This window comes from Cherax quadricarinatus, chromosome 12 (genome assembly GCF_038502225.1).
Source record: "Cherax quadricarinatus isolate ZL_2023a chromosome 12, ASM3850222v1, whole genome shotgun sequence".
NCBI lineage: Eukaryota > Metazoa > Arthropoda > Malacostraca > Decapoda > Parastacidae > Cherax > Cherax quadricarinatus.
Genome location: NC_091303.1, coordinates 8890276 through 8917596, shown reverse-complemented (window position 1 = coordinate 8917596; position 27321 = coordinate 8890276). Strand labels below are relative to the sequence as shown.

General features: G+C 39.6%; 1 protein-coding gene across 4 annotated transcripts in view; it reads left to right on the top strand.

The window, feature by feature from the left end:
• The window catches only part of LOC128686659 (GATA-binding factor 2), a 343354-nt gene that overhangs the window by 266414 nt on the left and 49619 nt on the right, over window positions 1–27321 (top strand). Inside the window, exons 1-2 of one of the 4 annotated variants that reach the window (XM_053773668.2) lie at window positions 22463–22553; window positions 24766–24889. In XM_053773668.2, coding sequence (XP_053629643.2) covers window positions 24766–24889 — 124 coding nt within the window. In that variant the 5' untranslated portion in view covers window positions 22463–22553. Of the gene's footprint in view, window positions 1–22462; window positions 22701–24765; window positions 24890–27321 lie in introns of those variants that run through there. The other 3 variants (XM_053773670.2, XM_053773667.2, XM_053773669.2) reach the window with 3 other exon arrangements.

Below are 27321 nucleotides of genomic sequence, written 5' to 3'. Positions count from 1 at the left end.
ATATATATATATATATTATATATATATATATATATATATATATATATATATATATATATATATATATATATATATATATATGCAATAAGATCACAGTAAACAGGTGATTTCAGAATATGCAAAACAACCACTCTGAAAGAATAAATTCCAAGCGCTTTCGTGACTACTCACATTATCAAGGATCTATGAAAGTAAAGCATCCAAGGAAGGTATATAAGGGGTCTGGCCAACACCTCACTATCAGATCCCACAACGGTTAAACACCTGACGCGCGCCGGCCCAACTGGACAGGTCCTTTGCACAACCCACCAACAAACTATTCTACCCAAGAAAATTTTAAAAATTATTATTTGTCCAGCGTATTATTAAATTCTTCCCAAATTCTATTAATTATAAATGGATCTAATTTATATAAACCAAAGGAAATATTCATATTATTGTCAAAACTGCTTTTTATGAAACAAGATTCAATAATATTCCTGTCGACCATGGACTTGCTTGATACTACCTTCTCATAAATATAGCATTAGAACTGGACAAGATTCCAATGCTCTATTTATTCATGTAAGAGATTTTAACCATCCAATTGATTTTCAAAAAGTTGAGAAAGTAGTATCAAGCAAGTCCATGGTCGACAGGAATATAATTGAATCTTGTTTCATAAAAAGCAGTTTTGAAAATAATATGAATATTTCCTTTGGTTTATATAAATTAGATCCATTTATAATTAATAGAATTTGGGAAGAATTTAATAATACACTGGACAAATAATAATTTTTAAAATTTTCTTGGATAGAATAGTTTGTTGGTGGGTTGTGCAAAGGACCTGTCCAGTTGGGCCGGCGCGCGTCAGGTGTTTAACCGTTGTGGGATCTGATAGTGAGGTGTTGGCCAGACCCCTTATATACCTTCCTTGGATGCTTTACTTTCATAGTTCCTTGATAATGTGAATAGTCACGAAAGCGCTTGGAATTTCTCTATTCTATCAGAGTGGTTGTTTTGCATATATATATATATATATATATATATATATATATATATATATATATATATATATATATATATATATATATATATATATATATATATATATGCAAAACAACCACTGTGAAAGAGTAGTGAAATTCCAAGCGCTTTCGTGGCTACTCACATTGTCAAGGAGTAGTCACGAAAGCGCTTGGAATTTCACTACTCTTTCACAGTGGTTGTTTTGCATATTTTAAAATCACCTGTTTACTGTGACCTTATATATATATATATATATATATATATATATATATATATATATATATATAATGTACGTTTTGTTTTATTGCCATATATTGCGACCCCTGAATGGGTCACAATGTATATAATGTATATTACCTGTTCATATAATTTTATATTGCTTATATTTGCGATATTAGCTAAATCGTAAATATATTGCTTTATATTATTATTTGACTTAGTTATATTATTAGGTAGGATGTAACATTTATGTATTATTCAGTGTTCATAGTTCTAGTGTTAAGTAGCTGACAGCATTGTCTAACTATCACTCCGCTTGTTTCCCTGCCGGATTCTCTGTGTTGCTGGGCAGCAGCAGTCCACAGAGAGTCACGTGAACAGGGTGTGGTGATCACACCTCACCAGGAGTAAGAGTCTGCCTGGCCTGCACTCCTTCTTGTCTGTTCGACGTTGCTTCCAACAAGACGTGCCTCTCCAGCTCCCTTGCTGGCCCTTGTTGGCCCTTGTTGGAAGATCGTCTCTGTCGCTTTCTTGTTGTTAGTTCTGTGTAACTCTGTTCACAGAAGATAGCCTAGACTTAGTGATTTTCGACGTTGTACTGAGGTTGTGTGTTGCACGGACACTCTGAGAAACTCAGGTCCTGAGCTGTACCTTCTGACCTAATTTGTACTGGTATCTGTGTATTATCACAGTCGGGGATTTTCTAATGCTAAACTTAGATTCAGTAGTATGGGAGTTTTGTGACTTTTGTGGAGGATCTGCAGATGGTCCCTACTTATTGTCGTTATATTATCTCCTTGTGCCTGATTCTGTGTCACAGTTGCTTGATATATTGCTGTTCGGCTTAACAGTCGCTTTATTGTTCAAGCAAGCTGTTCTGATTGCCAGGTTGGTCAAGAAGTTAGTTTATGTGAGGACTTTTAGTCAGTCACTGGTTAAGTCTATTCGAGTCTTGAGACATAGCGAACTACTTAGAGCACTTACACACATACACACAAACTTACTGGTATATATATATATATATATATATATATATATATATATATATATATATATATATATATATATATATATATGTATTATGTTATTAAATGCTAACAATGTACCAGCCGGTACTTAAAAGCCATAAAGATGTGATATGTGCCTTCAGTTCTATACTACTGTACACGAGAGAAGTGTAGGACCTTGTATCCTATATTATATTCAATTGATTACTATAATTTACTTTGATCTTATATGCCTAGACAACTTTATTGTTATTAATAAACTTATTAAATTTGAATTTCTTTACTTAGTAGCCTACCAGTTGTAATCCTGAAGCACTATTGAATCTTACTAAATTCTAATGGATATTTGGACCAGGATACTGATACTTGTTACAAAAACCCAGTAACAGGCTGGATGCTAGAAGGGCAGTCCTTTCTAGTATTCACTGGAGATCTCTATGCTTATTAGATATCGCATTTTTTGTAACATCATAGCTCTTGATGTTTCTAGTTCCTGTACTCACTGAAATGTGTATTACAGACACAGGTATAAATAGAAGGCCTGTGGTACCTGGCCGTAAGACAAGTCTCCAGTAAAGGTACGATCGAGGTGTAATAAAGGCGAAGGCAAACATCAAAAGTACTTTATTGAGAACCTGTATATTCCCAACACCTTATTTATAATGTTTACAGTGTGTGAAATGTAAGTAACGTAGTAAGAGAGAAAGAGAGAGAGAGAGAGAGAGAGAGAGAGAGAGAGAGAGAGAGAGAGAGAGAGAGAGAGAGAGCAAAATTTAGCTCGCTCACTGTCGTTGGCTCATAGACTTATGAGACACCAATATTTTGTAATCAGCCGGAGCTGGTGAGAGACTGAGCTCCAGACCTGGGTATAGATATATAGTCAGCTCATCTGGATGTCAGTTACTCACCCCGATTGGCTGATGTTTATAACTGGTAGTCTTTCACCGTATAATCGTGGGACCCTGACGACCATGCGGCAGTAACTACTGGGGTTTGGCTGATTGCAGAGGGAATACAAGATGTGACTCTGTGATGGACACTGGTTAAATATAACGTGCTCGGTGCCTTCTGTAATGTATTTGAGATGGGGGGGGGGGTCTAGTCATAGCTGTGGTGATGCTTCTGTGGGGGATGGGGGGTGCTGTGGAGGTGGAGCTGCTATTATATTGCTGAGGTGATGCTGCTGAGGTGATCCTTCTATGGTGCTGCTACAATGGCAGTGTTTGTGTGCTGGTACCATTTTGATAGTGTGTATGTGACGATGCTGCTGTGGTGGTGGTGGTGCTGTGATGGTGGTAGTGGTGCTGCTGTGGAGGTGCTGCTGCTGCTGTGATGGTGGTGGTGGTGCTTGTGCTTTGAAGGTGCTACTGATGGGAAAATTTCCAAATCCGAGCAGTTCTCAATTAGTGTAAAAGTGGTGATGAGGTCAGATCGAAGGATAAATCCTTCACTCAGTCTTGGGAGAGAGACACCAGTGACTGTCACCCGAACTGTACATAAGGAATCTCCGTGTAACACTTGTAACCTGTCAACTGGTACAATAACTAACCTTCGTGTAACACATATAACCTGTCAGCTACGAAATATTAAGAAGGGGGCGCAAACAAACACAGTAGGACTGGGGGAGACGGCCTCCGGAAACTTTTTAAGAAATTATCACGACAAACTAATTGCTAAACTCTTAACACCTTGAATGTGTATTTCACCCCTGTGCCCACACATAAATAATCACAAATTGGCAAATACTATAAGACAATTACAAATGGGTAACAACCCACACGGGATGTGAGGTTAAGGTTCCCACACTTCTGATTTTTTTTTTTTCACCAACGCAGACGAGAGCGAGGGAAGAAGCTACTCCACTTTCGGCTTTACTTAAGAAGTTACCATACCATGGCTGCAACAATATATAAATAACCCACACTTAGATGGGGAAACTTATGGGGACGTTTGGGATCATTGTCAAGGCTGTGAGAATGAGAATGAGATGAAGGAGGTGTCGAGGCTTGAAACTGGTCCGGGCTGGACCGAAACGTCGTCATTCATTTCAACTACTAGGGGCCGGTTATGTGTACATTCGGTTGTACTCCTGGAAGACTAGATAGAGCAATAAATATTAACAAAAATATAGAGAGATAGGGCAAGAATAGCTGTCCATTCATTGAGGATTGCAGAGATAGATAATTAAAATAACTATAAGTTATTTCAAGGTACTCTACCTTATTAGCAAACATAACTAAGGTACAGTAAATATCTCAAATTTTCATGTAAAATATTTAATGTAATTTGCAAATTTGTACGAGAGATGAACTTGTGTTTCTAGGCCTTTTGTGCATCCACATGCTCCTGTGCTACCGTAAATGGCTTGCATAAAGGATGCTCAATAAACTAGCCGTTACCGTCCATAGGAAGTACGGTACTGTATATGGAGTGAACAATAAACTAGCCGCTACCGTCCATAGGAAGTACGGTACTGTATATGGAGTGAACAATAAACTAGCCGCTACCGTCCATAGGAAGTACGGTACTGTATATTGAGTGAACAATAAACTAGCCGCTACCGTCCATAGAACTGATATGAGATACACAATAAACTAGCTTCATCGGCGGCGTAATATAACTCCAACGTACAAGATAGTCAACAACATGCAGCTAGCTATCATTCCCTGGCGTCTTCTGGGGGTAAAATTCTCGTCCTTGAATCTCAACTTTGAAGTTGTTAAACAGACATAGATCGTATCTATTGCTGTTGTTCGTTTACTAAGGAAGCAAACTGGACAGTAAATCCGCTAGATACACAAGCAAACTTATCTGAATTTACATCTACACTCCGGTCACCTTGAAAACTCACAAATTAGTGTAGTTTTGAAAGTGTGTACCCAGAGTGGGTGTAGTGGGTGTGTAGTGTCGAGTGTGGTGAGTTCAGGTGACTTCGGAAGGGAAAGAGGAATAGACTGACTTCAGGAGGAAAAAATTAGTGAGCTTCTAAGTACTTTCGTGATTTCTCACATATTCGTTGATAATGTGATAAATCACAAAAACGCTTGGAAGTTTACTAATTTTTCACAGTGGTTGTTCTTCATATTGTGATATCTCTTGTTTAAACCATACCACGGGCGGGATTTGAACCCGCGGTCAGAGAGTCTCAAAACTCCAGACCGTCGCGTTAGCCACTGGACCAGCTAGCCACAATAAGATTCATCCAACTAGGTATATTACTGGTGTAGAAATATACCTAGTTGGATGAATCTTATTGTGGCTAGCTGGTCCAGTGGCTAACGCGACGGTCTGGAGTTTTGAGACTCTCTGACCGCGGGTTCAAATCCCGCCCGTGGTATGGTTTGTTTGCAATCGTGTCATTACGATTTCGTGAGTCATATCTCTTGTTTATTGTGATCTTCTTGCATATATCCCCATTGCTTGTCTTGCGTTGTTAACATCACCTGTCTGAGATTGTCTTGCATGTATATAAAAATCGCTGAGACAAAGGTTATAATATATATGTCTAGCGAATGGGTAAAACTTGCGATTTTGACTTAAATAGTAACGCTTTTCTTGCCGAATAAGGCAAGCGAAAATTTGTGTATGCAATAATCTCGCAAAAATCATGCTGAACCTAACGACAAAAATATATTTCGTTGTGTTTGTTTATTATAAAATTATTGTAAATTTATCTAAAATATGTTTAGATGAATTAGGCTAAATTAAATTACGCTTGTTATAATAAGGTTAGGTAAGTTTTCTAAAGTTCCTTTGGTACAAAATTATTAATAAATGAAAAAAATAGCTACTAACGTATAAAAGAAATTTTTTAGAAAGGACTTAATTTTAAATGAGTTATTGCTAATTTATCAATTTCACCTATTCGGCACGACATATATATATATATATATATATATATATATATATATATATATATATATATATATATATATATATATATATATATATATATATATATACACACATAGATTAAATGTTCCCTTCACCCATCCTCACTTCCCTTCTCATTGCTTTTTCCACTTCCTCTTCATTCACCTCTCTTTACTCAACGGGCATTATGGGAAGATGGATAGGAGTGGTGACGATGGGAGGGGAATAGGTACTGGAGTGAAGGGTGAGGAATAGGTGTGGTGATGATGGGGTGAAGCGTGAGGATAGATGTGGTGGTAACGGGAGGGTAATGGGTGATGGGGTTAAGGGTGGGGGATAGGTACTACGTCAGCAGGAAGAACTAAGGTTTATGAGTGGCAACGATCGTCCTAGGAACAATAAAAGCAGGTTATAAATAGTGTGAGTGGGATGGGCTGAGGTCAGGGTGAGGGAGAGAGCGAGGGAGAAGAGAGAGAGGGGTAGAGGGAGACTGAGTGGGAGGGAGGAATATTGTTTTTTAAATCAAACTGGATACGTCAACAGGGTGTTGCTGCCCTGTTGCTTCAGTGGAAATTGAAGCTAACAGCGTTTCTCTGTCATATTCCACCACGCAGGATAGATTTCATACATAGTGTTGATGTCTGTCAACCTGAGCTGGGAAACTTCAGCAGCTAGTGGAGCTGGAAAAGGGCTTCAGTCCAGCAAGTTACTGTTACATGGAAATTGCAATCTAACAGGATGGCTGTGACGGAAATTTTTTTTTTCCAGATTACCGATGATTCCCAGCAGCTTATATACTAATTATCAGTCACAGAGTGAGCAGAGGCAGCGTCAACTCTTGGGTACGTTAGAAGTTCCAGGCGTCTCCTGCATCTTCTGGTATCACTCATGGTGCCGTTTTCTGTTAGTATCACCTCTCCCTGGTGTTAGTCTTGAGTAAGGAAGAGTACTTCACCCTCAAGGTGATCTAGAAGGTAATCAAAGTGATCAAGGTAATGTAGAAGTAATCTTGTTCGCTGATGTTTTGGCCTATGTTATCTTAGACTTAAAGATACTACTGTTTTATTATTACCAGTAATGTTGATGCTGTTTAAGGAAATATTTGGAGCAACAATTCTTTTTTCATTTCGCCGTCAGGGATTTTAGTTTACTGTTGATCACCTGGTAACCTTTGTGTTTCTTAATAAGCTCTAGTTGTAGTCTGGTCAGCTCTAGTTGTAGTCTGGTCAGCTCTAGTTGTAGTCTGGTCAGCTCTAGTTGTAGTCTGGTAGATCTACTTGTAGTCTGGTCAGCTCTAGTTGTAGTCTGGTAGATCTACTTGTAGTCTGGTCAGCTCTAGTTGTAGTCTGGTCAGCTCTAGTTGTAGTCTGGAAGCTCTACTTGTAGTCTGGTAGCTCTACTTGTAGTCTGGTCAGCTCTATTTGTAGTCTGGTAGCTCTACTTGTAGTCTGGTCAGGTCTAGTTGTAGTCTGGTCAGCTCTATTTGTAGTCTGGTTAGCTCTATTTGTAGTCTGGTCAGCTCTGTTTGTAGTCTGGTCAGCTCTACTTGTAGTCTGGTCAGCTTTAGTTGTAGTCTGGTCAGTTCCAGTTGTAGTCTGGTCAGCTCCAGCTGTAGTCTGGTCAGTTCCAGTTGTAGTCTGGTCAGCTCCAGTTGTAGTCTGGTCAGTTCCAGTTGTAGTCTGGTCAGCTCCAGTTGTAGTCTGGTCAGCTCCAGTTGTAGTCTGGTCAGTTCCAGTTGTAGTCTGGTCAGCTCTACTTGTAGTCTGGTAGCTCTACTTGTAGTCTGGTAGCTCTACTTGTAGTCTGGTCAGCTCTACTTGTAGTCTGGTAGCTCTACTTGTAGTCTGGTCAGCTCTAGTTGTAGTCTGGTCAGCTTTAGTTGTAGTCTGGTCAGTTCCAGTTGTAGTCTGGTCAGCTCTACTTGTAGTCTGGTAGCTCTACTTGTAGTCTGGTAGCTTTACTTGTAGTCTGGTCAGCTCTACTTGTAGTCTGGTCAGCTTTAGTTGTAGTCTGGTCAGTTCCAGTTGTAGTCTGGTCAGCTCTACTTGTAGTCTGGTAGCTCTACTTGTAGTCTGGTAGCTCTACTTGTAGTCTGGTCAGCTCTACTTGTAGTCTGGTCAGCTTTAGTTGTACTCTGGTCAGTTCCAGTTGTAGTCTGGTCAGCTCTACTTGTAGTCTGGTAGCTCTACTTGTAGTCTGGTAGCTCTACTTGTAGTCTGGTCAGCTCTACTTGTAGTCTGGTCAGCTTTAGTTGTAGTCTGGTCAGTTCCAGTTGTAGTCTGGTCAGCTCTACTTGTAGTCTGGTAGCTCTACTTGTAGTCTGGTCAGCTTTAGTTGTAGTCTGGTCAGTTCCAGTTGTAGTCTGGTCAGCTCTACTTGTAGTCTGGTAGCTCTACTTGTAGTTTGGTAGCTCTACTTGTAGTCTGGTCAGCTCTACTTGTAGTCTGGTAGCTCTACTTGTAGTCTGGTCAGCTCTAGTTGTAGTCTGGTCAGCTCTATTTGTAGTCTGGTTAGCTCTAGTTGTAGTCTGGTCAGCTCTGTTTGTAGTCTGGTCAGCTCTACTTGTAGTCTGGTCAGCTTTAGTTGTAGTCTGGTCAGTTCCAGTTGTAGTCTGGTCAGCTCCAGCTGTAGTCTGGTCAGTTCCAGTTGTAGTCTGGTCAGCTCCAGTTGTAGTCTGGTCAGTTCCAGTTGTAGTCTGGTCGGCTCCAGTTGTAGTCTGGTCAGCTCCAGTTGTAATCTGGTCAGCCCCAGTTGTAGTCTGGTCAGCTCCAGTTGTAGTCTGGTCAGCTCCAGTTGTAGTCTGGTCAGCTCCAGTTGTAGTCTGGTCAGTTCTAGTTGTAGTCTGGTCAGCTCCAGTTGTAGTCTGGTCAGCTCCAATTGTAGTCTGGTCAGTTCCAGTTGTAGTCTGGTCAGCTCCAGTTGTAGTCTGGTCAGCTCCAGTTGTAGTCTGGTGAGCTCCAGTTGTAGCCTGGTCAACTGCAGTTGTAGTCTGGTGAGCTCCAGTTGTAGCCTGGTCAGCTCCAGTTGTAGTCTGGTCAGTTCCAGTTGTAGTCTGGTCAGCTCCAGTTGTAGTCTGGTCAGCTCCAGTTGTAGTCTGGTCAGCTCCTGTTGTAGCCTGGTCAGCTCCAGTTGTAGTCTGGTCAGTTCCAGTTCTAGTCTGGTCAGCTCCAGTTGTAGTCTGGTCAGCTCCAGTTGTAGTCTGGTCAGTTCCAGTTGTAGTCTGGTCAGCTCCAGTTGTAGTTGGTCAGCTCCAGTTGTAGTCTGGTCAGCTCCAGTTGTAGTCTGGTCAGTTCCAGTTGTAGTCTGGTCAGCTCCAGTTGTAGTCTGGTCAGTTCCAGTTGTAGTCTGGTCAGCTCCAGTTGTAGTCTGGTCAGCTCCAGTTGTAGTCTGGTCAACTGCAGTTGTAGTCTGGTCAGCTCCAGTTGTAGTCTGGTCAGCTCCAGTTGTAGTCTGGTCAACTGCAGTTGTAGTCTGGTCAGCTCCAGTTGTAGTCTGGTCAGCTCCAGTTGTAGCTTGGTCAGCTCCAGTTGTAGTCTGGTCAGTTCCAGTTCTAGTCTGGTCAGCTCCAGTTGTAATCTGGTCAGTTCCAGTTCTAGTCTGGTCAGCTCCAGTTGTAATCTGGTCAGCTCCAGTTGTAGTCTGGTCAGCTCCAGTTGTAGTCTGGTCAGCTCCAGTTGTAGTCTGGTCAGTTCCAGTTGTAGTCTGGTCAGCTCCAGTTGTAGTCTGGTCAGCTCCAGTTGTAGTCTTGTCAGTTCCAGTTGTAGTCTGGTCAGCTCCAGTTGTAGTCTGGTCAGCTCCAGTTGTAGCCTGGTCAGCTCCAGTTGTAGTCTGGTCAGTTCCAGTTCTAGTCTGGTCAGCTCCAGTTGTAGTCTGGTCAGCTCCAGTTGTAGTATGGTCAGCTCCTGTTGTAGTCTGGTCAGTTCCAGTTGTAGTCTGGTCAGCTCCAATTGTAGTCTGGTCAGCTCCAGTTGTAGTCTGGTCAGCTCCAGTTGTAGCCTGGTCAGCTCCAGTTGTAGTCTGGTCAGTTCCAGTTCTAGTCTGGTCAGCTCCAGTTGTAGTCTGGTCAGCTCCAGTTGTAGTCTGGTCAGTTCCAGTTGTAGTCTGGTCAGCTCAAGTTGTAGTTGGTCAGCTCCAGTTGTAGTCTGGTCAGCTCCAGTTGTAGTCTGGTCAGTTCCAGTTGTAGTCTGGTCAGCTCCAGTTGTAGTCTGGTCAGCTCCAGTTGTAGCCTGGTCAGTTCCAGTTGTAGTCTGGTCAGCTCCAGTTGTAGTCTGGTCATCTCCAGTTGTAGTCTGGTCAGCTCCAGTTGTAGTCTGGTCAGCTCCAGTTGTAGTCTGGTCAGCTCCAGTTGTAGCCTGGTCAGCTCCAGTTGTATCCTGGTCAGCTCCAGTTTTAGTCTGGTCAGTTCCAGTTCTAGTCTGGTCAGCTCCAGTTGTAGTCTGGTGAGCTCCAGTTGTAGTCTGGTCAGCTCCAGTTCTAGTCTGGTCAGCTCCAGTTGTAGTCTGGTCAACTGCAGTTGTAGTCTGGTCAGCTCCAGTTGTAGTCTGGTCAGCTCCAGTTGTAGCCTGGTCAGCTCCAGTTGTAGTCTGGTCAGCTCCAGTTGTAGTCTGGTCAGCTCCAGTTCTAGTCTGGTCAGCTCCAGTTGTAGTCTGTTCGGTTCCAGTTGTAGTCTGGTCAGGTAGATAAGACGCATGGATAGTGGATCGTTACCGAGCACTACGTATATACACCTGCTGAACTCTGCTGGACTGTGCTGGACTGTGCTGGACTGTGCTGGATTGTGCTGGACTGGATCAGCAGCTACGGGTCGAGTTTCAAAAGTTCCGTCCCAACTGAGCTGGAGTTACTATTATATGGGACTTACCATAAGGATGGCCTGTCCCATACACAGGAGAAACAACAAATTTTATGATAGAGAGCTTCATCACAAAAGAAAATGGCAAGAAAAAAAATATGTATTGGAGAAAGAGAGAAAAAAGAGAGAGAGAGAGTGGAGGGAGAAATTTGGATTATATTACTTCAGGATAGGCATATACATTATTAATACGTAAAGAATGCTCATTCATTATCGCAACATTGTAACAATAGCGACAACCAGACTGATCATGACAGAAATTACTTCATATGTAATAAACAGCACCCATTTACGGAGGGAGAGAGAGAGAGAGAGAGAGAGAGAGAGAGAGAGAAAGAGAGTGAAAGAGGGGGGTGGATTGTTAACACTAAGGTATGGGACGGGTGAGAGCTACTGTTAATTATACATAATGAGAGTTTATAGTGGCGTTGTGTGGGACAGGCGCTGGGACGACTGGCGGTGGAGCTACTGTCTTGACGCACATGCCTACACACACACACACACAGATATTAATATATATATATATATATATATATATATATATATATATATATATATATATATATATATGCAAAACAACCACTCTGAAAGAATAGAGAAATTCCAAGCGCTTTCGTGACTACTCATATTATCAAGAAACTATAGTTCCTTGATAATGTGAGTAGTCACGAAAGCGCTTGGAATTTCTCTATTCTTTCAGAGTGGTTGTTTTGCATATTTTGAAATCACCTGTTTACTGTGATCTTATTGCATATATATATATATATATATATATATATATATATATATATATATATATATATATATATATATATATATATATATATTATACTCATACAGGTGGAGGGAGCAAGAAATCAGAATTCGGGAGAAGAAATACTGAAGGGATGAGATAATTATAATTTGTAATAGACTGCAGTGGGAACGGGAACTAGATGAAAAGTCGAGGAAGGAGATGATGGAGTACATAGCCGGAAAGTGAAAGGAGGCAGAGAACTTCATAACCAGAAGAAGGAGAAACTGTAAAAACAAAAACAAAGGTCTTTGTTCAAACACATAGAGCGTGAAAAAAAAAATATAGGAAGCGAAAAGACTGATGAGAACAGAGAAGCGAGAACCAGAAACGATTATTCAAGGCTGAGGAGAGAGAATGGCACAGCAGCGAAAGCCAAGTATAAACCGAAACTGCATTACAGTCACATCAGAAGGTACATGACAGTAGAGGACAAGGTAAACTGACTGAGGAAGGAAGAAGTGCTCACGAGACACGACACTGTCTTCGAGGTGCTGAACAAACTATTTCAGGAGATATTCTTAGTGGAAGCGGAAGCGATACTAGAGACATTGGAAAAAAAGGGTACACCAGCAGGTGCTGGACATCATACACACAACGGAGGGAAAGGTGAGATTTTTTTTATTTTTTAGCTTGAGCCGGATACATTTTGGCGACTTCTGACAAGATGTCACCATGGATTCTGTGAGGAGCAGAAGCACCGAACCACTAGCTAGGATCCAAGATAAGTCAATAGGTTGGGGACAGTTGTTAGAGATCTGGAAGACAGTGAAAGTAGTCCCAGTATTTAAGAAAGACAAGCAGGATGTATTTAATTACAGTCCAGTATCACTGATATGCATACCACTGTGTCAGGGCATACGACAAATTTAACCATACAATAGAGCGGAAAATTAATGTGAAGGACCAGGGAGTGATAGTGTCAGAGGATCTCGCCTTCAAAGACCACAACAATGTATCTACCTCATCCGCTAGGAAAATGCTAGTATGGATAATGAGATCCTTCAAAGCTAGGGACGCCAAGCCCATGATGATTCTCTTCAAATCTCTTGTGCTCTCTAGGCGGGAATACTGCTGCACACTAACGGCCCCCTTCAAGGCTGCGACATTGCAGACCTGGAGAGTGTACAAAGAACTTTCACGGCACACGCAAGTACGATAAGGCACCTAAACTACTGGGAACGGTTGAAGATCCTTGATCTGTATTCCCTCGAAAGCAGGCGAGACAGATACATGATAATATACACTTGGAAGGTCCTGGAGGGATTGGCACCAAACCTGCACACGAAAATCACTCACTATGAAAGCAAAAGACTCGGCAGGAGATGCAACATTCCCCCGATGAAAAGCAAGGGCTCCACGAGCACACTGAGAGACAACACAGTAAGTGTCCTGGGCCCCTGACTGTTCAACTGCCTCCCAGCATACATAAGGGGATTACCAATAGACCCCTGGCTGTCTTCAAGAACGCACTGGACAGGCCCCTAAAGTCAGTACGTGGCCAACCGGGTTGTGGCTCGTACGTCAGCTTGCATGCTGCCAGCCGTAATTGCCTGGTTAATCAGACCTTAATCCACCATGAGGCCTGGTCTCAGACCGGGCCGCGGGGGCGTTGACCCCCGAAACCCTCTCCAGGTAAACTCCATGTAAGCCATGAAGGCACTGGAGAAGATAATCGAAAGGAAAGTGAGAGAGCACTTAGGAACGGTTTCAACAACAATTACCAACACGGATTTATAGATGGCAAATCTTGTCTTACTAATTTGTAGGCGTTCTAAAACAAAGTAACGAGAATGAGAGGGAGAGAAATAATTGGTCTGCATATTCTTAGATTGCAAAAATACATTTAGTACTGTTCTTCCTAAAAAAAAAGGAGGGGGGGCAAAAATTGGAGGTACAGGCAAGAACATCAGGACAAGTTCTCCGATGAATCAAAGAATATCTTAGGGAAAGGAAACAGTGATTGTCAAAAAAAAAAAAAAATGTAAGAACTGGGAAGCGTAACTAACCTAACTTACCAGAAGTGATCGATTCAGATGTATCCCTGTTTGCAGGTGATGCAAAACTAATGAAAATAAAACCGATTAGAACAAGAAAAGGTTAAAATGGATCTGAACAAGCAGCAGGACTGTTCAGATAAATGCGATCTTGAATCCAACCCCACCAATTGCAAGGTCTTGAAGACTGGGAAAGAAGAAAAAAGGTAAGAAACTGTGTGTGTGTGTGTGTGTGTGTGTGTGTGTGTGTGTGTGTGTGTGTGTGTGTGTGTGTGTGTGTGTGTGTGTGTGTGTTGTGTTATTCATGATAATCATTGGATGGGGTATACCACACCACCTGTCAGTAGCTCACAAGTACGCAAGTTGCGGGCATACATGGCAGTGAATTGGTAGTAGGCAGAGTTTTTTCTAGCTCTTTCCCTGGAAACTGTAGACCTTCATTACGACTTTAGTTTAGGTTAGGTAAGGTATGTTAGGAAACAGGACATGTGTTTCCTGACGTGGGTCTTAGTCATATGATGCCCCGCCGCTGGAGCTTTCGGTCATCTGGCCGAGGTTTTCCGCTGGCTTACCGATCAAAAATTATTATGATTATAACCATTTTTGGAGTGGGCAAAGAGCCATGTGTATAGGCGGAGGTTCACATCAACAGAATTAGCTTTGAAACTATTCATTTGGGGGAATTTAAGAGTCACCTTCAGGAATCTCGACAGTCATTCGGGGCTTTTCATATACGACATATGTCGGGCTTGGAGTATGCAGAACCAACAGGTAAAAAAGAAAACTGGAGAAAGTGCAGAAGTACCAAGGACTGTTCCAGAGCCAAGGGGAACAAGCAGTGAGGAGATGCTAAATGAATTGAATCTGATGACATTACAGGACAGCAGAACCGAAGGAAGTATGATAGCAGTAATAAAACTACTCAGGGGTAAATGATAAGGTAGACGGGAATGGACTGAGATACAGGAAAATGGTATACGAGGGCACAGCTGGAAGCTAAGGACATTGATGAATCATATGGATGCCAGGAAGTAGTGTTCCAGCCTGAGGGAGTTCAGAAAATAAAATTACCTATAATGTCTCAGATAATTTCCAAAACCATCTGTAGGTTAGCTTCAAATCTTCAGAAAATTTGTCTTTTAATTCGACGACAGCGGAGAGTGAAACTCGAGAGTGTTGGTCCACATTTGCAAAATTTGAGTGTGAAATGGTGAGGAAATTTTGATCTCAACGAAAAAGTGGTAGAAGCAGGCTCCATACATTGTTCTAAGAGCAAGTACGTTAGGGACTATGAGGATTTATTGTACCTGCTGAGGATGAAGTGAATATGGCAAGCGGCAAGTTAAGAGGCGTAGCTACACACACACACACACACACACACACACACACACACACACACACACACACACACACACACACACACACACACACACACATACACACAAACACACACGCTTAATAGCTACATAATATCCCAGATGGGTTAACTTCCTTCAGAGAGCCAGTGTTGTGGACTCAGAGTATGAGACTAACAACTACAATGACTTAATTATAGTTAGTAAACAACACGACCACTAACAATTAGCATAATTAAATTCTGGGAAGTGTAATTACCTCACCAACGTAACATCACTAATGACGGATGATAATTCAGTTATCACAGAATAATTTTCTAAAAATAATTAATGTCTCAAGAACTTCAGAAGAAATGAAGACTGATAAATTAGAAGTTTTTGATGTTTATATATATATATATATATATATATATATATATATATATATATATATATATATATATATATATATTTATATATATATATATATATTATATATATATATTCAAACGGCTTCAGGAAGAAATCCAAATATTTTTCCTTGAAGCCATTTTATCCACTTCTCCGTGGCTATGGGTCCCACTATATATATATATATATATATATATATATATATATATATATATATATATATATATATATATATATATATATATATATATATTATATATATAGCTTTATCAAACGTATATATATATATATATGTGTGTGTGTGTGTGTGTGTGTGTGTGTGTGTGTGTGTGTGTACTCACCTATTTGTGGTCGCAGGGGTCGATTCAAAGCTCCTGGCCCCGCCTCTTCAATGATTATTACTCGGACCTCTCTCTCCCTGCTCCATGAGCTTTATCAAACCTCGTCTTAAAACTATGTACCGTGTGTGTGTGCGTGTGTGTGTGTGCGTGTGTGTGTGTGTGTGTGTGTGTGTGTGTGTGTGTGTGTGTGTGTGTGTGTGTGTGTGTGTGTGTATGTGCGTGTGTGTGTGTGTGTAGTGCCGAATACATAAAATTGATCAATTACCAGGAACTCATTTAAAATTAAGTCATTTCTAAAATTTTCTCTTATACGTTTAAAGATATATTTTCCAATTTATGTAAATGTAGAGCTTAATAATTTTGTACTAAAAGAACCTTAGAAAACTTACCTAACCTTATTATAACAAGCGCAATTTAATTTAGCCTAATCCAACTAAATATATTTTAGATAAGTTTACAATAATTTAATAATAGACAAACATAATGAAATATATTTTTTCGTTAGGTTCAGAATCATTTTTGCGAAATTATTGCATACACAAATTTTCGCTCGCCTTATTCGGGAAGAAGAGTGTTGCTATTTAAGCCAAAATCGAAAGTTTTACCTATTCGGCAAGACATATATATATATATATATATATATATATATATATATATATATATATATATATATATATATATATATATATATATATATATATATCGGCATTTTCCCTTTAGTGTGGAGTAACACAAAGAAAAATACACATTTACCATCATTCATTCAATAGCTGTCTTGCCAGAAGCAAATACAAATAATAATTAAGATTAATCTGGACAATAAATGCCCCACTTATCGAGAGTTTTCGGCCATTTTTTATTGAAATTATTTGAATATCATGGAGAGTTTAAAAAATATATTAAAAAATTACATCCTTGTGGGTCCTAAACAAAAGCAACACTAATATTTCTGAAGAAAACATATACAAACATAAGACAATGTGAATTACCTTCCATGCTATGTTGATAAGATCAGTGGCACCTGTTTATTCCAGAGCTCACCCGTTATGTTCGCTAGTACCAGCCAGCGCTCTGTTGTGTGAGCGTTGTAAGTGTTTGTTCGCTAGTACCAACCAGCGCTCTGTTGTGTGAGCGTTGTAAGTGTTTGTTGTTCGCTAGTACCAACCAGCGCTCTGTTTTGTGAGCGTTGTAAGTGTTTGTTGTTCGCTAGTACCAACCAGCGCTCTGTTGTGTGAACGTTGTAAGTGTTTGTTGTTCGCTAGTACCAACCAGCGCTCTGTTTTGTGAGCGTTGTGTTTGTTGTTCGCTAGTACCAACCAACGCTCTGTTGTGTGAACGTTGTAAGTGTTTGTTGTTCGCTAGTACCAACCAGCGCTCTGTTGTGTGAGCGTTGTAAGTGTTTGTTGTTCGCTAGTACCAACCAGCGCTGTGTTATGTGAGCGTTGTGTTTGTTGTTCGCTAGTATCAACCAGCGCTGTGTTGTGTGTGCGTTGTGTTTGTTGCTCGCTAGTACCAGCCAGCGCTCTGTTGTGTGAGTGTTGTAAGTGTTTGTTGCTCGCTAGTACGAACCTGCGGCTGTGTTGTGTGAGCGCTGTAAGTGTTACTCGCTAGTACAAACCTGTGGCTGTGTTGCGTGAGCGTTGTAATTGTTCGCTAGTACAAACCTGCGGCTGTGTTTTGTAAGCGTTGTGTCTGTTGCTCGCTAGTACAAACCTGTGGCTGTGTTGCGTGAGCTTCGTGTTTGTTGCTCGCTAGTACAAACCTGCGGCTGTGTTGTGTGAGCGTTGTAAGTGTTGTTCGCTAGTACAAACCTGCGGCTGTGTTGTGTGAGCGTTGTAAGTGTTTGCTGCTCGCTAGTACAAACCTACGACTGTGTTGTGCGAGCGTTGTGTTTGTTTCTCGCTAGTACAAACCTGCGGCTGTGTTTTGTGAGCGTTGTGTTTGTTGCTCGCTAGTACAAACCTGCGGCTGTGTTTTGTGAGCGTTATAAGTGTTGTTCGCTAGTACAAACCTACGACTGTGTTGTGCGAGCGTTGTGTTTGTTGCTCACTAGTACAAACCTGTGGTTGTGTTGTGTGAGCGTTGTGTTGCTCGCTAGTACAAACCTGTGGTTGTGTTGTGTGAGCGTTGTGTTTGTTGCTCGCTAGTACAAACCTGTGGTTGTGTTGTGTGAGCGTTGTGTTGCTCGCTAGTACAAACCTGTGGCTGTGTTGTGTAAGCGTTGTAAGTGTTGCTCGCTAGTACATTATTATTATTATAATCAAGGGGGGAAGCGCTAAACCCAGAGGATTATACAGCGCCTGGGGGGGGGATGTGGAAGGCATTCAGGCTGAATTCGGGGAACTGGAGCACAGATCCAATTCCCTAAATCAAGAGCCCCTCACCAACATCAAGGAACCTTCCTTGAGGGGCTCGCTAGTACAAACCAGCGCCGTGTTGTGTGAGAGTTGTGTCTGTTTCTCGCTAGTACAAAGCTACGACTGTGTTGTGTGAGCGTTGTAAGTGTTTGTTGCTCGCTAGTACAAACATGCAGCTGTGTTGTGTAAGCGTCTTGGTGGGATATCTTCAGCGCATTATTGATGGCCCCCTTCATTCATTCTAATTCATTTATGCACTTTAGTCAAATCCCTTATCCCTCCAGTTCTGCGTCCCTCCAGTTCTGCGTCCCTCCAGTTCTGCGTCCCTCCAGTTCTGCGTCCCTCCAGTTCTGCGTCCCTCCAGTTCTGCGTCCCTCCAGTTCTGCGTCCCTCCAGTTCTGCGTCCCTCCAGAGAGTACAAATGACAACAGCTTCATCACCATCCTCCTAAGACACCGTGCCATCACCGTTATCCTAGGAGACTACGTCATCACCATCATACTAAGAGACTACGTCATCACCATCATACTAAGAGACTACGTCATCATCATCATCATCCTAAGAGACTGCGTCATCACCATCAGTATGATCATCATACGCAATTGAGACATAAATCTCCAAACCATATAAATTATATAAATTACGCAGATGACTCCTTAATTTCCACCTCAAATTTATCATCTATTATATATATTAATATTTTGTACAACGACTCACACATATATCCTCAAAATAATTTCTATAATAAAATTTTATTTATTCAGAATTTTTTTTTTTTTCACTTTTTTTCGTTTATTTTTATTATGATTTTTTGTATGAATAGCGTTTTGTTGATATTTCAAGAGAGGTCATTAGGGTGCCCACAGGGATGTCCTCAGGTGTGCCCCAAGTGTGCCTGCAGGTGTACCCACAGGTGTGTCCCAGGTGTATCAACAGACCCACCCTAATCAAGATGTAATAAGATTATTACATCTTGTGTGTGTGTGTTTTAAACACACACACACACACACACACACACACACACACACAAAGCGAAACGTGGAGCAAATATAGAGGAAGGACTTTCTTTCCAGAACACCATCACAGAATTAGGAAAAGTAGGTCCTGCATCACGATCCTATTGGAGCTCTGTGACAAAATGACAAAGATCTAACAAGGAAAACAAGAATAGGTTTACCGCATATTCTTTGACTGCAGGAAAACCCTTGAAACTACCCAAGCAGAGATGGACTCGTACATTAGAGGAGCGAACAAGAGTACAAGGCAGTGTTTACATTGGCTCGAGGAATACCTTACAGAAAATAGAGGGTAACAGTAAGGGCGGACGCTTCAGGAGAAAGGGAAATAGAACCATTGCTACTATTAAATTGTGTAAATGGATTGCTACAAGGGAATGAACCATGCGTATCGTTGTGCGTCAATAATGCGAAGCTAATGAGAAGAATAAGAACTGAAGAGAATTATGACGAGATACAGGAATACTTGGACAAGCTGTAAAGATGTTCAAATAACTGGCTATTGGAGTTCAACCCAAACAAATTTAAGTGCATGCAAACTGAATAGAATACTGAAAACGAAGTACAATTTAGGGGGGAAGGGGTAAGGAAATTCAACTATCACTCAGGTAGAAACATTCTGTAATAAACATTACACTAGACATGTCACCTAAGGTGCATAAAAACTCCATAACATCAGCAGTGTATGTGATATTTGCTAATCACGGAATTCCCTTTAGGGACCCTAACAATGTTTCCAAACGATGTACACGACATACGTCAGATCTCTCATGTGAGTGCACAGAACCAGCGTGGAACCCACACCTGGTCAAGCTTCCTCGGAAACTCGAGAAGGTCGGAAGGTGTACAACAAGACTAGTTACACAGCTGAGAGGACTGAGCTGTCAGGAAAGACTAAAGGAAATGAGCTTGACGTCCTCAGAAGAGAGAGAACAACCACAACAAGATAGAGACAGACTATTTGAAATGCGAGGCACAGTGACAAAGGGGCATAGATGGAAGCTAACACAGATGATCCACGGGGATGTTAGGAAATACTTCTTCAGTCCCAACGTAGTAAATAAGCGCAATAAAGTGGAAGAACAAGTGGAGACAAAAATATCTACACAGTTTCAAGAGCAGGTACGACAGGGTTCGAGAAACATTGCCCCTTTAATGTGGTTTAAAAGTCAGAGCCAGGAGCCCAGACTCGACCCCCCCACGAAAGAAAGTCTGTGTAAAACTTGGTGAGCACGTACACACACACACACACACACACACACACACACACACACACACACACACACACACACACACACACACACACACACGGGTAGATACCTTTCATCACGACCATATACACTGCATACATCAGGCATCTTGGAGGATACAGCGTCAGTATGGAACCCGCTTCTGTTAAAGAATACACAGCTGGAAAAGGTACAAAGGTTTCCAATGAAACTAATTCCAGACCTGAGGTGTATGAACTATGAAGGCTAAAGGAACTAAAACTGACCATATTAGAGGACAGAAGGACCGGAGGTGACATAATTACGACATACAAAATAATGAGAGGAATTGCCAGGGTGGACAGGGAGAGTCTGAGAGGTAGGTCTCAGGTACACAAAATCAAATGGAAGCCGAAAGCACGGACGAGCCATGGGGATGTTGGGAAAATTCATACATAGCTTTACGAAAAGGTATGATAGAGCTAACGCAGCCATGAGACTGTGAAACCAATAACAAAGGTGGGGACCAAGAGCTGATATTTGACCATCTGCAGTCACAATTAGGTGAATACACACGTCAAGCTCAACTAGCATACCCATAAGATAAAGCTGCGTGGTAAAGATAGCTTTACAAAGGTGTGTCAGCTAGACTCACGAAATCGTAATGACACGATTGCAAACCATACCACGGGTGGGGTTTGAACCCGCGGTCAGAGAGTCTCAAAACTCCAGACCGTCGCGTTAGCCACTGGACCAGCTAGCTTCAATAAGATTCGTCCAACTAGGTATATTTCTACACCGTAGGAAGGTTAGCATAGGCACCACTGTGACCACAAATGCAAGTTTTTACAGCTAGTGTGTCAGCTAGACAGTGAATTTTCTTAGAGCTAGCTGCATCGTGAAGCTTTATAGGCGTACCATGAAGCTTCACAAGTGTACCACGAAGCTTCATACTTGCACTGCAAAACTTCACTGGTATACAACAAAGCTTCATAGCTGTAGCGCTAACCATCATAGCTGCAGTACACCGCTAAGATGCTAGAAAGCTAGCTGTACCTCAAATTATTATTATTATAATCAAAAAGAAGCGCTAAGCCACAAGGGCTATACAGCGCTGTACCTCAAAGCGTCATCTACTCTGCTGCACCGCGAGCCCTCGCAAAACTAACTGTACCGCAAAATTTTCACAATTGTATCGTAAAACGTCATAGAATTTAACTGTAGCTCCATGCTCCACCAAGATACTTATTTCTCACCATCTACAGCGCCTTCGTCTGCGCCTCAATACAGCCACGTTTGAAATTAAGTAAAATATCCGTCGTTTCAGAATTTTATTTTTGACCTCTCAATAAATGCTAGGAATGTGTGTCCTAGCAACACACGAGCTGGACACATCGCAACTTTGTGTGTGAATATGTGTACCTATGATTATCAGGGAGTGAATTCCCCCACCCAAATATCAGCCAAGAATGCTCACATTCCCATTTTTTTTTTAAGGATGCCTGACTATGCTCTCGTCTCTCAAGGTAAACGGCTCTTCATTTCTCTCGAGTGTTTCTGCATGTCTTCTCTTGCTACCAGCAACTGCGAGGTAAAAAAGTCACGCAGAAGTTCCCCAAACACCAGCGAGAATTCTATCCGGCCGACCCTTGTGTACAACTGGGTACTGTGAGTGAGGTGCGTGCGGTGGCCGGCTGGTGGCAGCACTGTGCGTAGCCGGAGGAGGAGTTTGTCTATCATGGGAGGAGTTTGTGGTGGCTTGTGAACACTGCCACAACTGTTAAGGTCTGCGTCTGATCACATTTAACGTTTAAATAAATAAAAAACTATCAAGGTATTTCATGTTAAACAAGTCGCTTTGTTTTTAAAAGTAATCTCTCTTTTTTTTCTGGGACGAGACCTCGTGAAAGCCGAGAAAGAATTTCGAAGAATAATGTCAGGATACACCATTCGCTATACATCGCATATATCGACGATTGGCTGAGGTTAAGTGGTAGGCGTGTCCACTGGGCTACAAAGACACACACGCGATACCCTGACCACGTTAGTTGAATATCTGCGAGTGGGTAGAGTACATTGAAACGTTGTGCCTTTCCCTGATACTATTTTCCCTTGCTCTAATCAGGAAAGAAGAAAGGTAAAGCAATTCCGCGGGCGTTATTTCTTTTCGCGGAGTTAAGTTTACTGGTGAAGTTAAAGAGTGTGTTATAGTGTACTAGAGAAGTGGTGTCGGAGAAAGTGGGTGTGTTGTCGCGGTTAAAGTTCTGGGTCCAGTAAGTAACAGGTTAGCGTTTCAGCTTAGCAAGTTTGTATTTCCCTGTATACACATGTTCTGGACCCGTCTGAAATATGTTCGGATTATTTTTCAACATTCTCTACCTTAATATTATTTAAATTAACTTTTGTTTTGCATTTAAATTTATTTGAGAAAAAAATGTTGACTGTATGTGTGTGTGTGTAATTGTTGTTGGAGCGAGAACTTTGGGTAGCTTAAAAAATACATTGGGTAGGTTTTTGAGTGGGTTGTACGTTGGGCCTGTGTAGCACGAGCCAGTATACCTACTGCAGTGTTCCTCTGTTCTTACATTTTTATGCTGTCGGAACAGATTAACAAGTGTCAATTAGCGGTGTGCAGGTGAGGCCGATGCTGGGCCGTACAGGTGTTTACAACACCCGCAACTCTCTTGACTAGTGGTAAATATGTGGTAAAAAGTGTGTGTGTGTGTGTGTGTGTGTGTGTGTGTGTGTGTGTGTGTGTGTGTGTGTGTGTGTGTGTGTGTGTGTGAGTGTGTGCGTGTGCGTTTGCAAAACAACGCGTGTGCGTTGCTACGCGAAATTTCATCATGAATTTCTCGAAATTATCTTAATTTTCAGAGCACCTCTAGGAGGGAAGTTTGCATAAGTTTTTTTTTTTATTGTTGTTATTTATACTTGTCGAGCACATATTTCCAACATTCCAAAAAGTCAATGCCACCTAATCAAGATACAGTTATCATCTCGCTGAAATTTACATTTCACTTCACTCGCTCAAATTCCTTGAGTTCATCCGGATTAATCATAATTCACAAGTTACCATAGATTCTACTGTCGTTACGCAGTTTTTTGAATCAATTAATAGTGGGAAAATGACTATCATTGAAGTTAGAATTTTAATAAATTTTTGCCTCAATAAAAGTATACTGAGGGAATACAATCTCAACAAAAGCTTGGCTCTGCAAAGTACTGCTTCTTTTTTCCACTTACATCTCCGAATTTCGGGATTGTTTCGAGCTTCAAAAAATGATATGATGATCTGTGTAATTCTTTGCTGCGCCTGTATTTGCTAATGAATTTTATCACAAAATAATGAGGTATGGAAATCAATCAGTATGTGAACATTTCTAAAGCAGTGTATAGTGTTTGTGAGGCCACAGCAGCGAACACAGGATAGGAGGCTGTTCAACCTGTGATACAGACGTCATTTGACCTCTCCCTGGACTCGCGTGTCTCTATCTCTAAGCAGATTTAAAGTACACACACTCCTCGAAACCTGGCCGCCTGCTTGGTTAACCTGAGTGCATTGTCTAAGAGGATTTAGCGTCTAGATGAAGAACTTTTATATGTCTGTTATACTGTCTTCACCTGTGTAGAGAATTTGTGTTACATCTGCTCACAGGCTCACAGTTTATGATGATTTTGTCGTAATGCCTTTGTGATGTATTAAGTACATGTACAATACATTTGTGAAGCAAAGGTATATGTTATACTGTTTCGCGTTGTATAAAATAGAATATTACATTGTATTTGCGCTGTTTGAGGTATATGTTATAGTTTTAGCGACGTGTGTAGTACACATCGCACTATTACTCTTAATGTGCTCGTAAAGTATAAAACACAATACGACTCAACCAACGTAGCATAAGTACATAAGTTGCAGCATTTTTGCAATGTATAAAGCCTTTGTGTTACATGAAGTATAAACGACAAGGCATTCACATTGTATAAATTACATTCACATTTTGACCAGAGAAGCGCCGCTGAACACGACAACACCGCGGTGACCACGGCACCGCCGCGCTGGTCCTTATACACGACTATTCCCACAAATTCGTTTATCTTTAGGGCAGGAATATTTTTTTCCTTACTAATGGCACTTTTTTTTTTAACAAAAATCTATGCCAGAGCACCTAATAACTTCATTCGAACCTGTTAGATGCTATATGTGAAATCTTGTACACTTTGGTATGAGTATATCTCTAGCATACTGCTTTGATATACGGATGATGAGATCTATCATAATGACGTTATAACTCGCTGGTTAGACGCATAGCCTCTTCACTGACCCTTGTGTATGTGTGTATGTCCCACAGATGATGGAGGTCGGGAGTGGCGTGGAGGGGGGTCAGCCGCCCCAGTACCCGACCAGCTACGCGCCTATGTCGTCCCTGCAAGACTTCTACTCGAACTCACAGCACTGCTCCTACTCCAACCCTGGTGAGTAGCAGGCCTCTTACTCCACATTCTCCTCCTTCCCACTCCTCGAACTCCTCCTCCACATCTTTTCTCCAAACTTTTCATCTATCTCCTCGTTCTACCCACCCTCCATCTCTGCCTCTTCCTCTTCCTCCTCCTCATTATTTTTCCTCCTCCGGAGGAGAAATAATGTGTCCCGACCTACAGATAACTACAGAAAACAATACGAATTGATTATTGATCACCTAAGTGTTGCAGGATCAACAACAATGAAAATAATAAGTATTGATTATTGATCATCTCAGTGTTGTAGACACAACAATAACAATGAAGAAACGAAGGTACAGAAGGAGCTTCAATTGTGGCAACGTTTCACTTAGTTTAAAGTTTTATCAAGCCAGGAGCGAAACAGTCTCACAACAAATGTTGTTATACAACTGTCTTTACTTAGATACTGTCGGCACTACACCTTTATATCAAATGATAATAATAATAATAATGTAATAATAATTTATTATTATTTTATTTTATATTATTGTTTTATCAATATTAATTTCAACAAGGACAATGCGTAATCATAAATTATAATGCTAATGATAATACCTGTCAAATTTATTGATAGTAAAGATATGTTTTATTATTATTATTATTATTATTATTATTTCTAGAAGTTAAATAATATGTAATTTATCAGATACAATGTAGTGCATTTGCATTATTTTTATATAAATTTTACGGTTTATTTAATTTTCAATTTATTGTGCAAATTTCAATGAACCAAAAGTGAAAAAAAAAATTCTTTTTTTTTCGTAAATTATTAATAATTTGACGTTCAATTATCATTTTATTATTTTTATTATTATTATTATTATTATTATTATTATTATTATTATTATTGTTGTTGTTGAAACGCGCTAACACTGTAAGAGATATCAACGCCTGGGTAATGATAGACAATCAGGTTTAAGCCGAGGAACGGGAAAGGCCGATCCAGTTCTTTGGATCAACGAGCACTTGGCGACCAAGCCTAAATAAATATTCGTCGTCTATTTCGTCAGGATCTAGGCCTATATAGGCAATTAATGTTGTGTTACACAGCGACATGGTGCTACAGAGATCACTATTTTTGAGTTCTACAGCTAAATAGGAGCTACGGAGACCACTATTTTTCTACAGCTAACTCCTTATATATATATATATATATATATATATATATATATATATATATATATATATATATATATATATATATATATATATATATATATATATATATATATAAAGTCGTACCGAATAGGTGAAACTGATCAGTTACCAAGAACTCATTTAAAATTAAGTCCTTTCTAAAATTTTCTCTAATATGTTTGAAGATATATTTTTTTCATTTATGCTAATGTAAAAATTAATAATTTTGTATCAGAAGAACCTTAGAAAACTTACCTAACCTTATTATAACATGCACAATTTTATTTAGGCTAATCCAACTAAATATATTTTAGATAAGTTTACAATAATTTAATAATAAACCAACACAATGAAATATATTTTTTTCGTTAGGTTCAAAATGATTTTTGTGAAATTATTGCATGCACAAATTTTCGTTTCCCTTATTCGGCAAGAAGAGCTTGCTATTTAAGCCAAAATCGTAAGTTTTACCTATGTATATATATATATATATATATATATATATATATATATATATATATATATATATATATATATATATATATATATATAATATTGTATATATATATATATATATATATATATAATATATACATATATAATATTGTATATATATATATATATATATATATATATATATATATATATATATATACATATATATATAATATTGTATATATATATATATATATATATATTATATACATATATATATAATATACATATATATATATATTATATATATATATATATATATATATATATATATATATATATATATATATATATATATATATATATATATATATATATATATATACATATATATAATATTGATATATATATATTATATATATATATATATATATATATATATATATATATATATATATATATATATACATATATATATAATATTGTATATATATATATATATATATATATATATATATATATATATATATATATATATATATATATATATATATATATATATATGCAATAAGATCACAGTAAACAGGTGATTTCAGAATATGCAAAACAACCACTCTGAAAGAATAGAGAAATTCCAAGTGCTTTCGTGACTACTCACATTATGTGAGTAGTCACGAACGCGCTTGGAATTTCTCTATTCTTTCAGTGGGGTTGTTTTGCATATATATATATATATATATATATATACACATATACATATATATATATATATATATATATATATATATATATATATATATATATACATATATATATATATATATATATATATA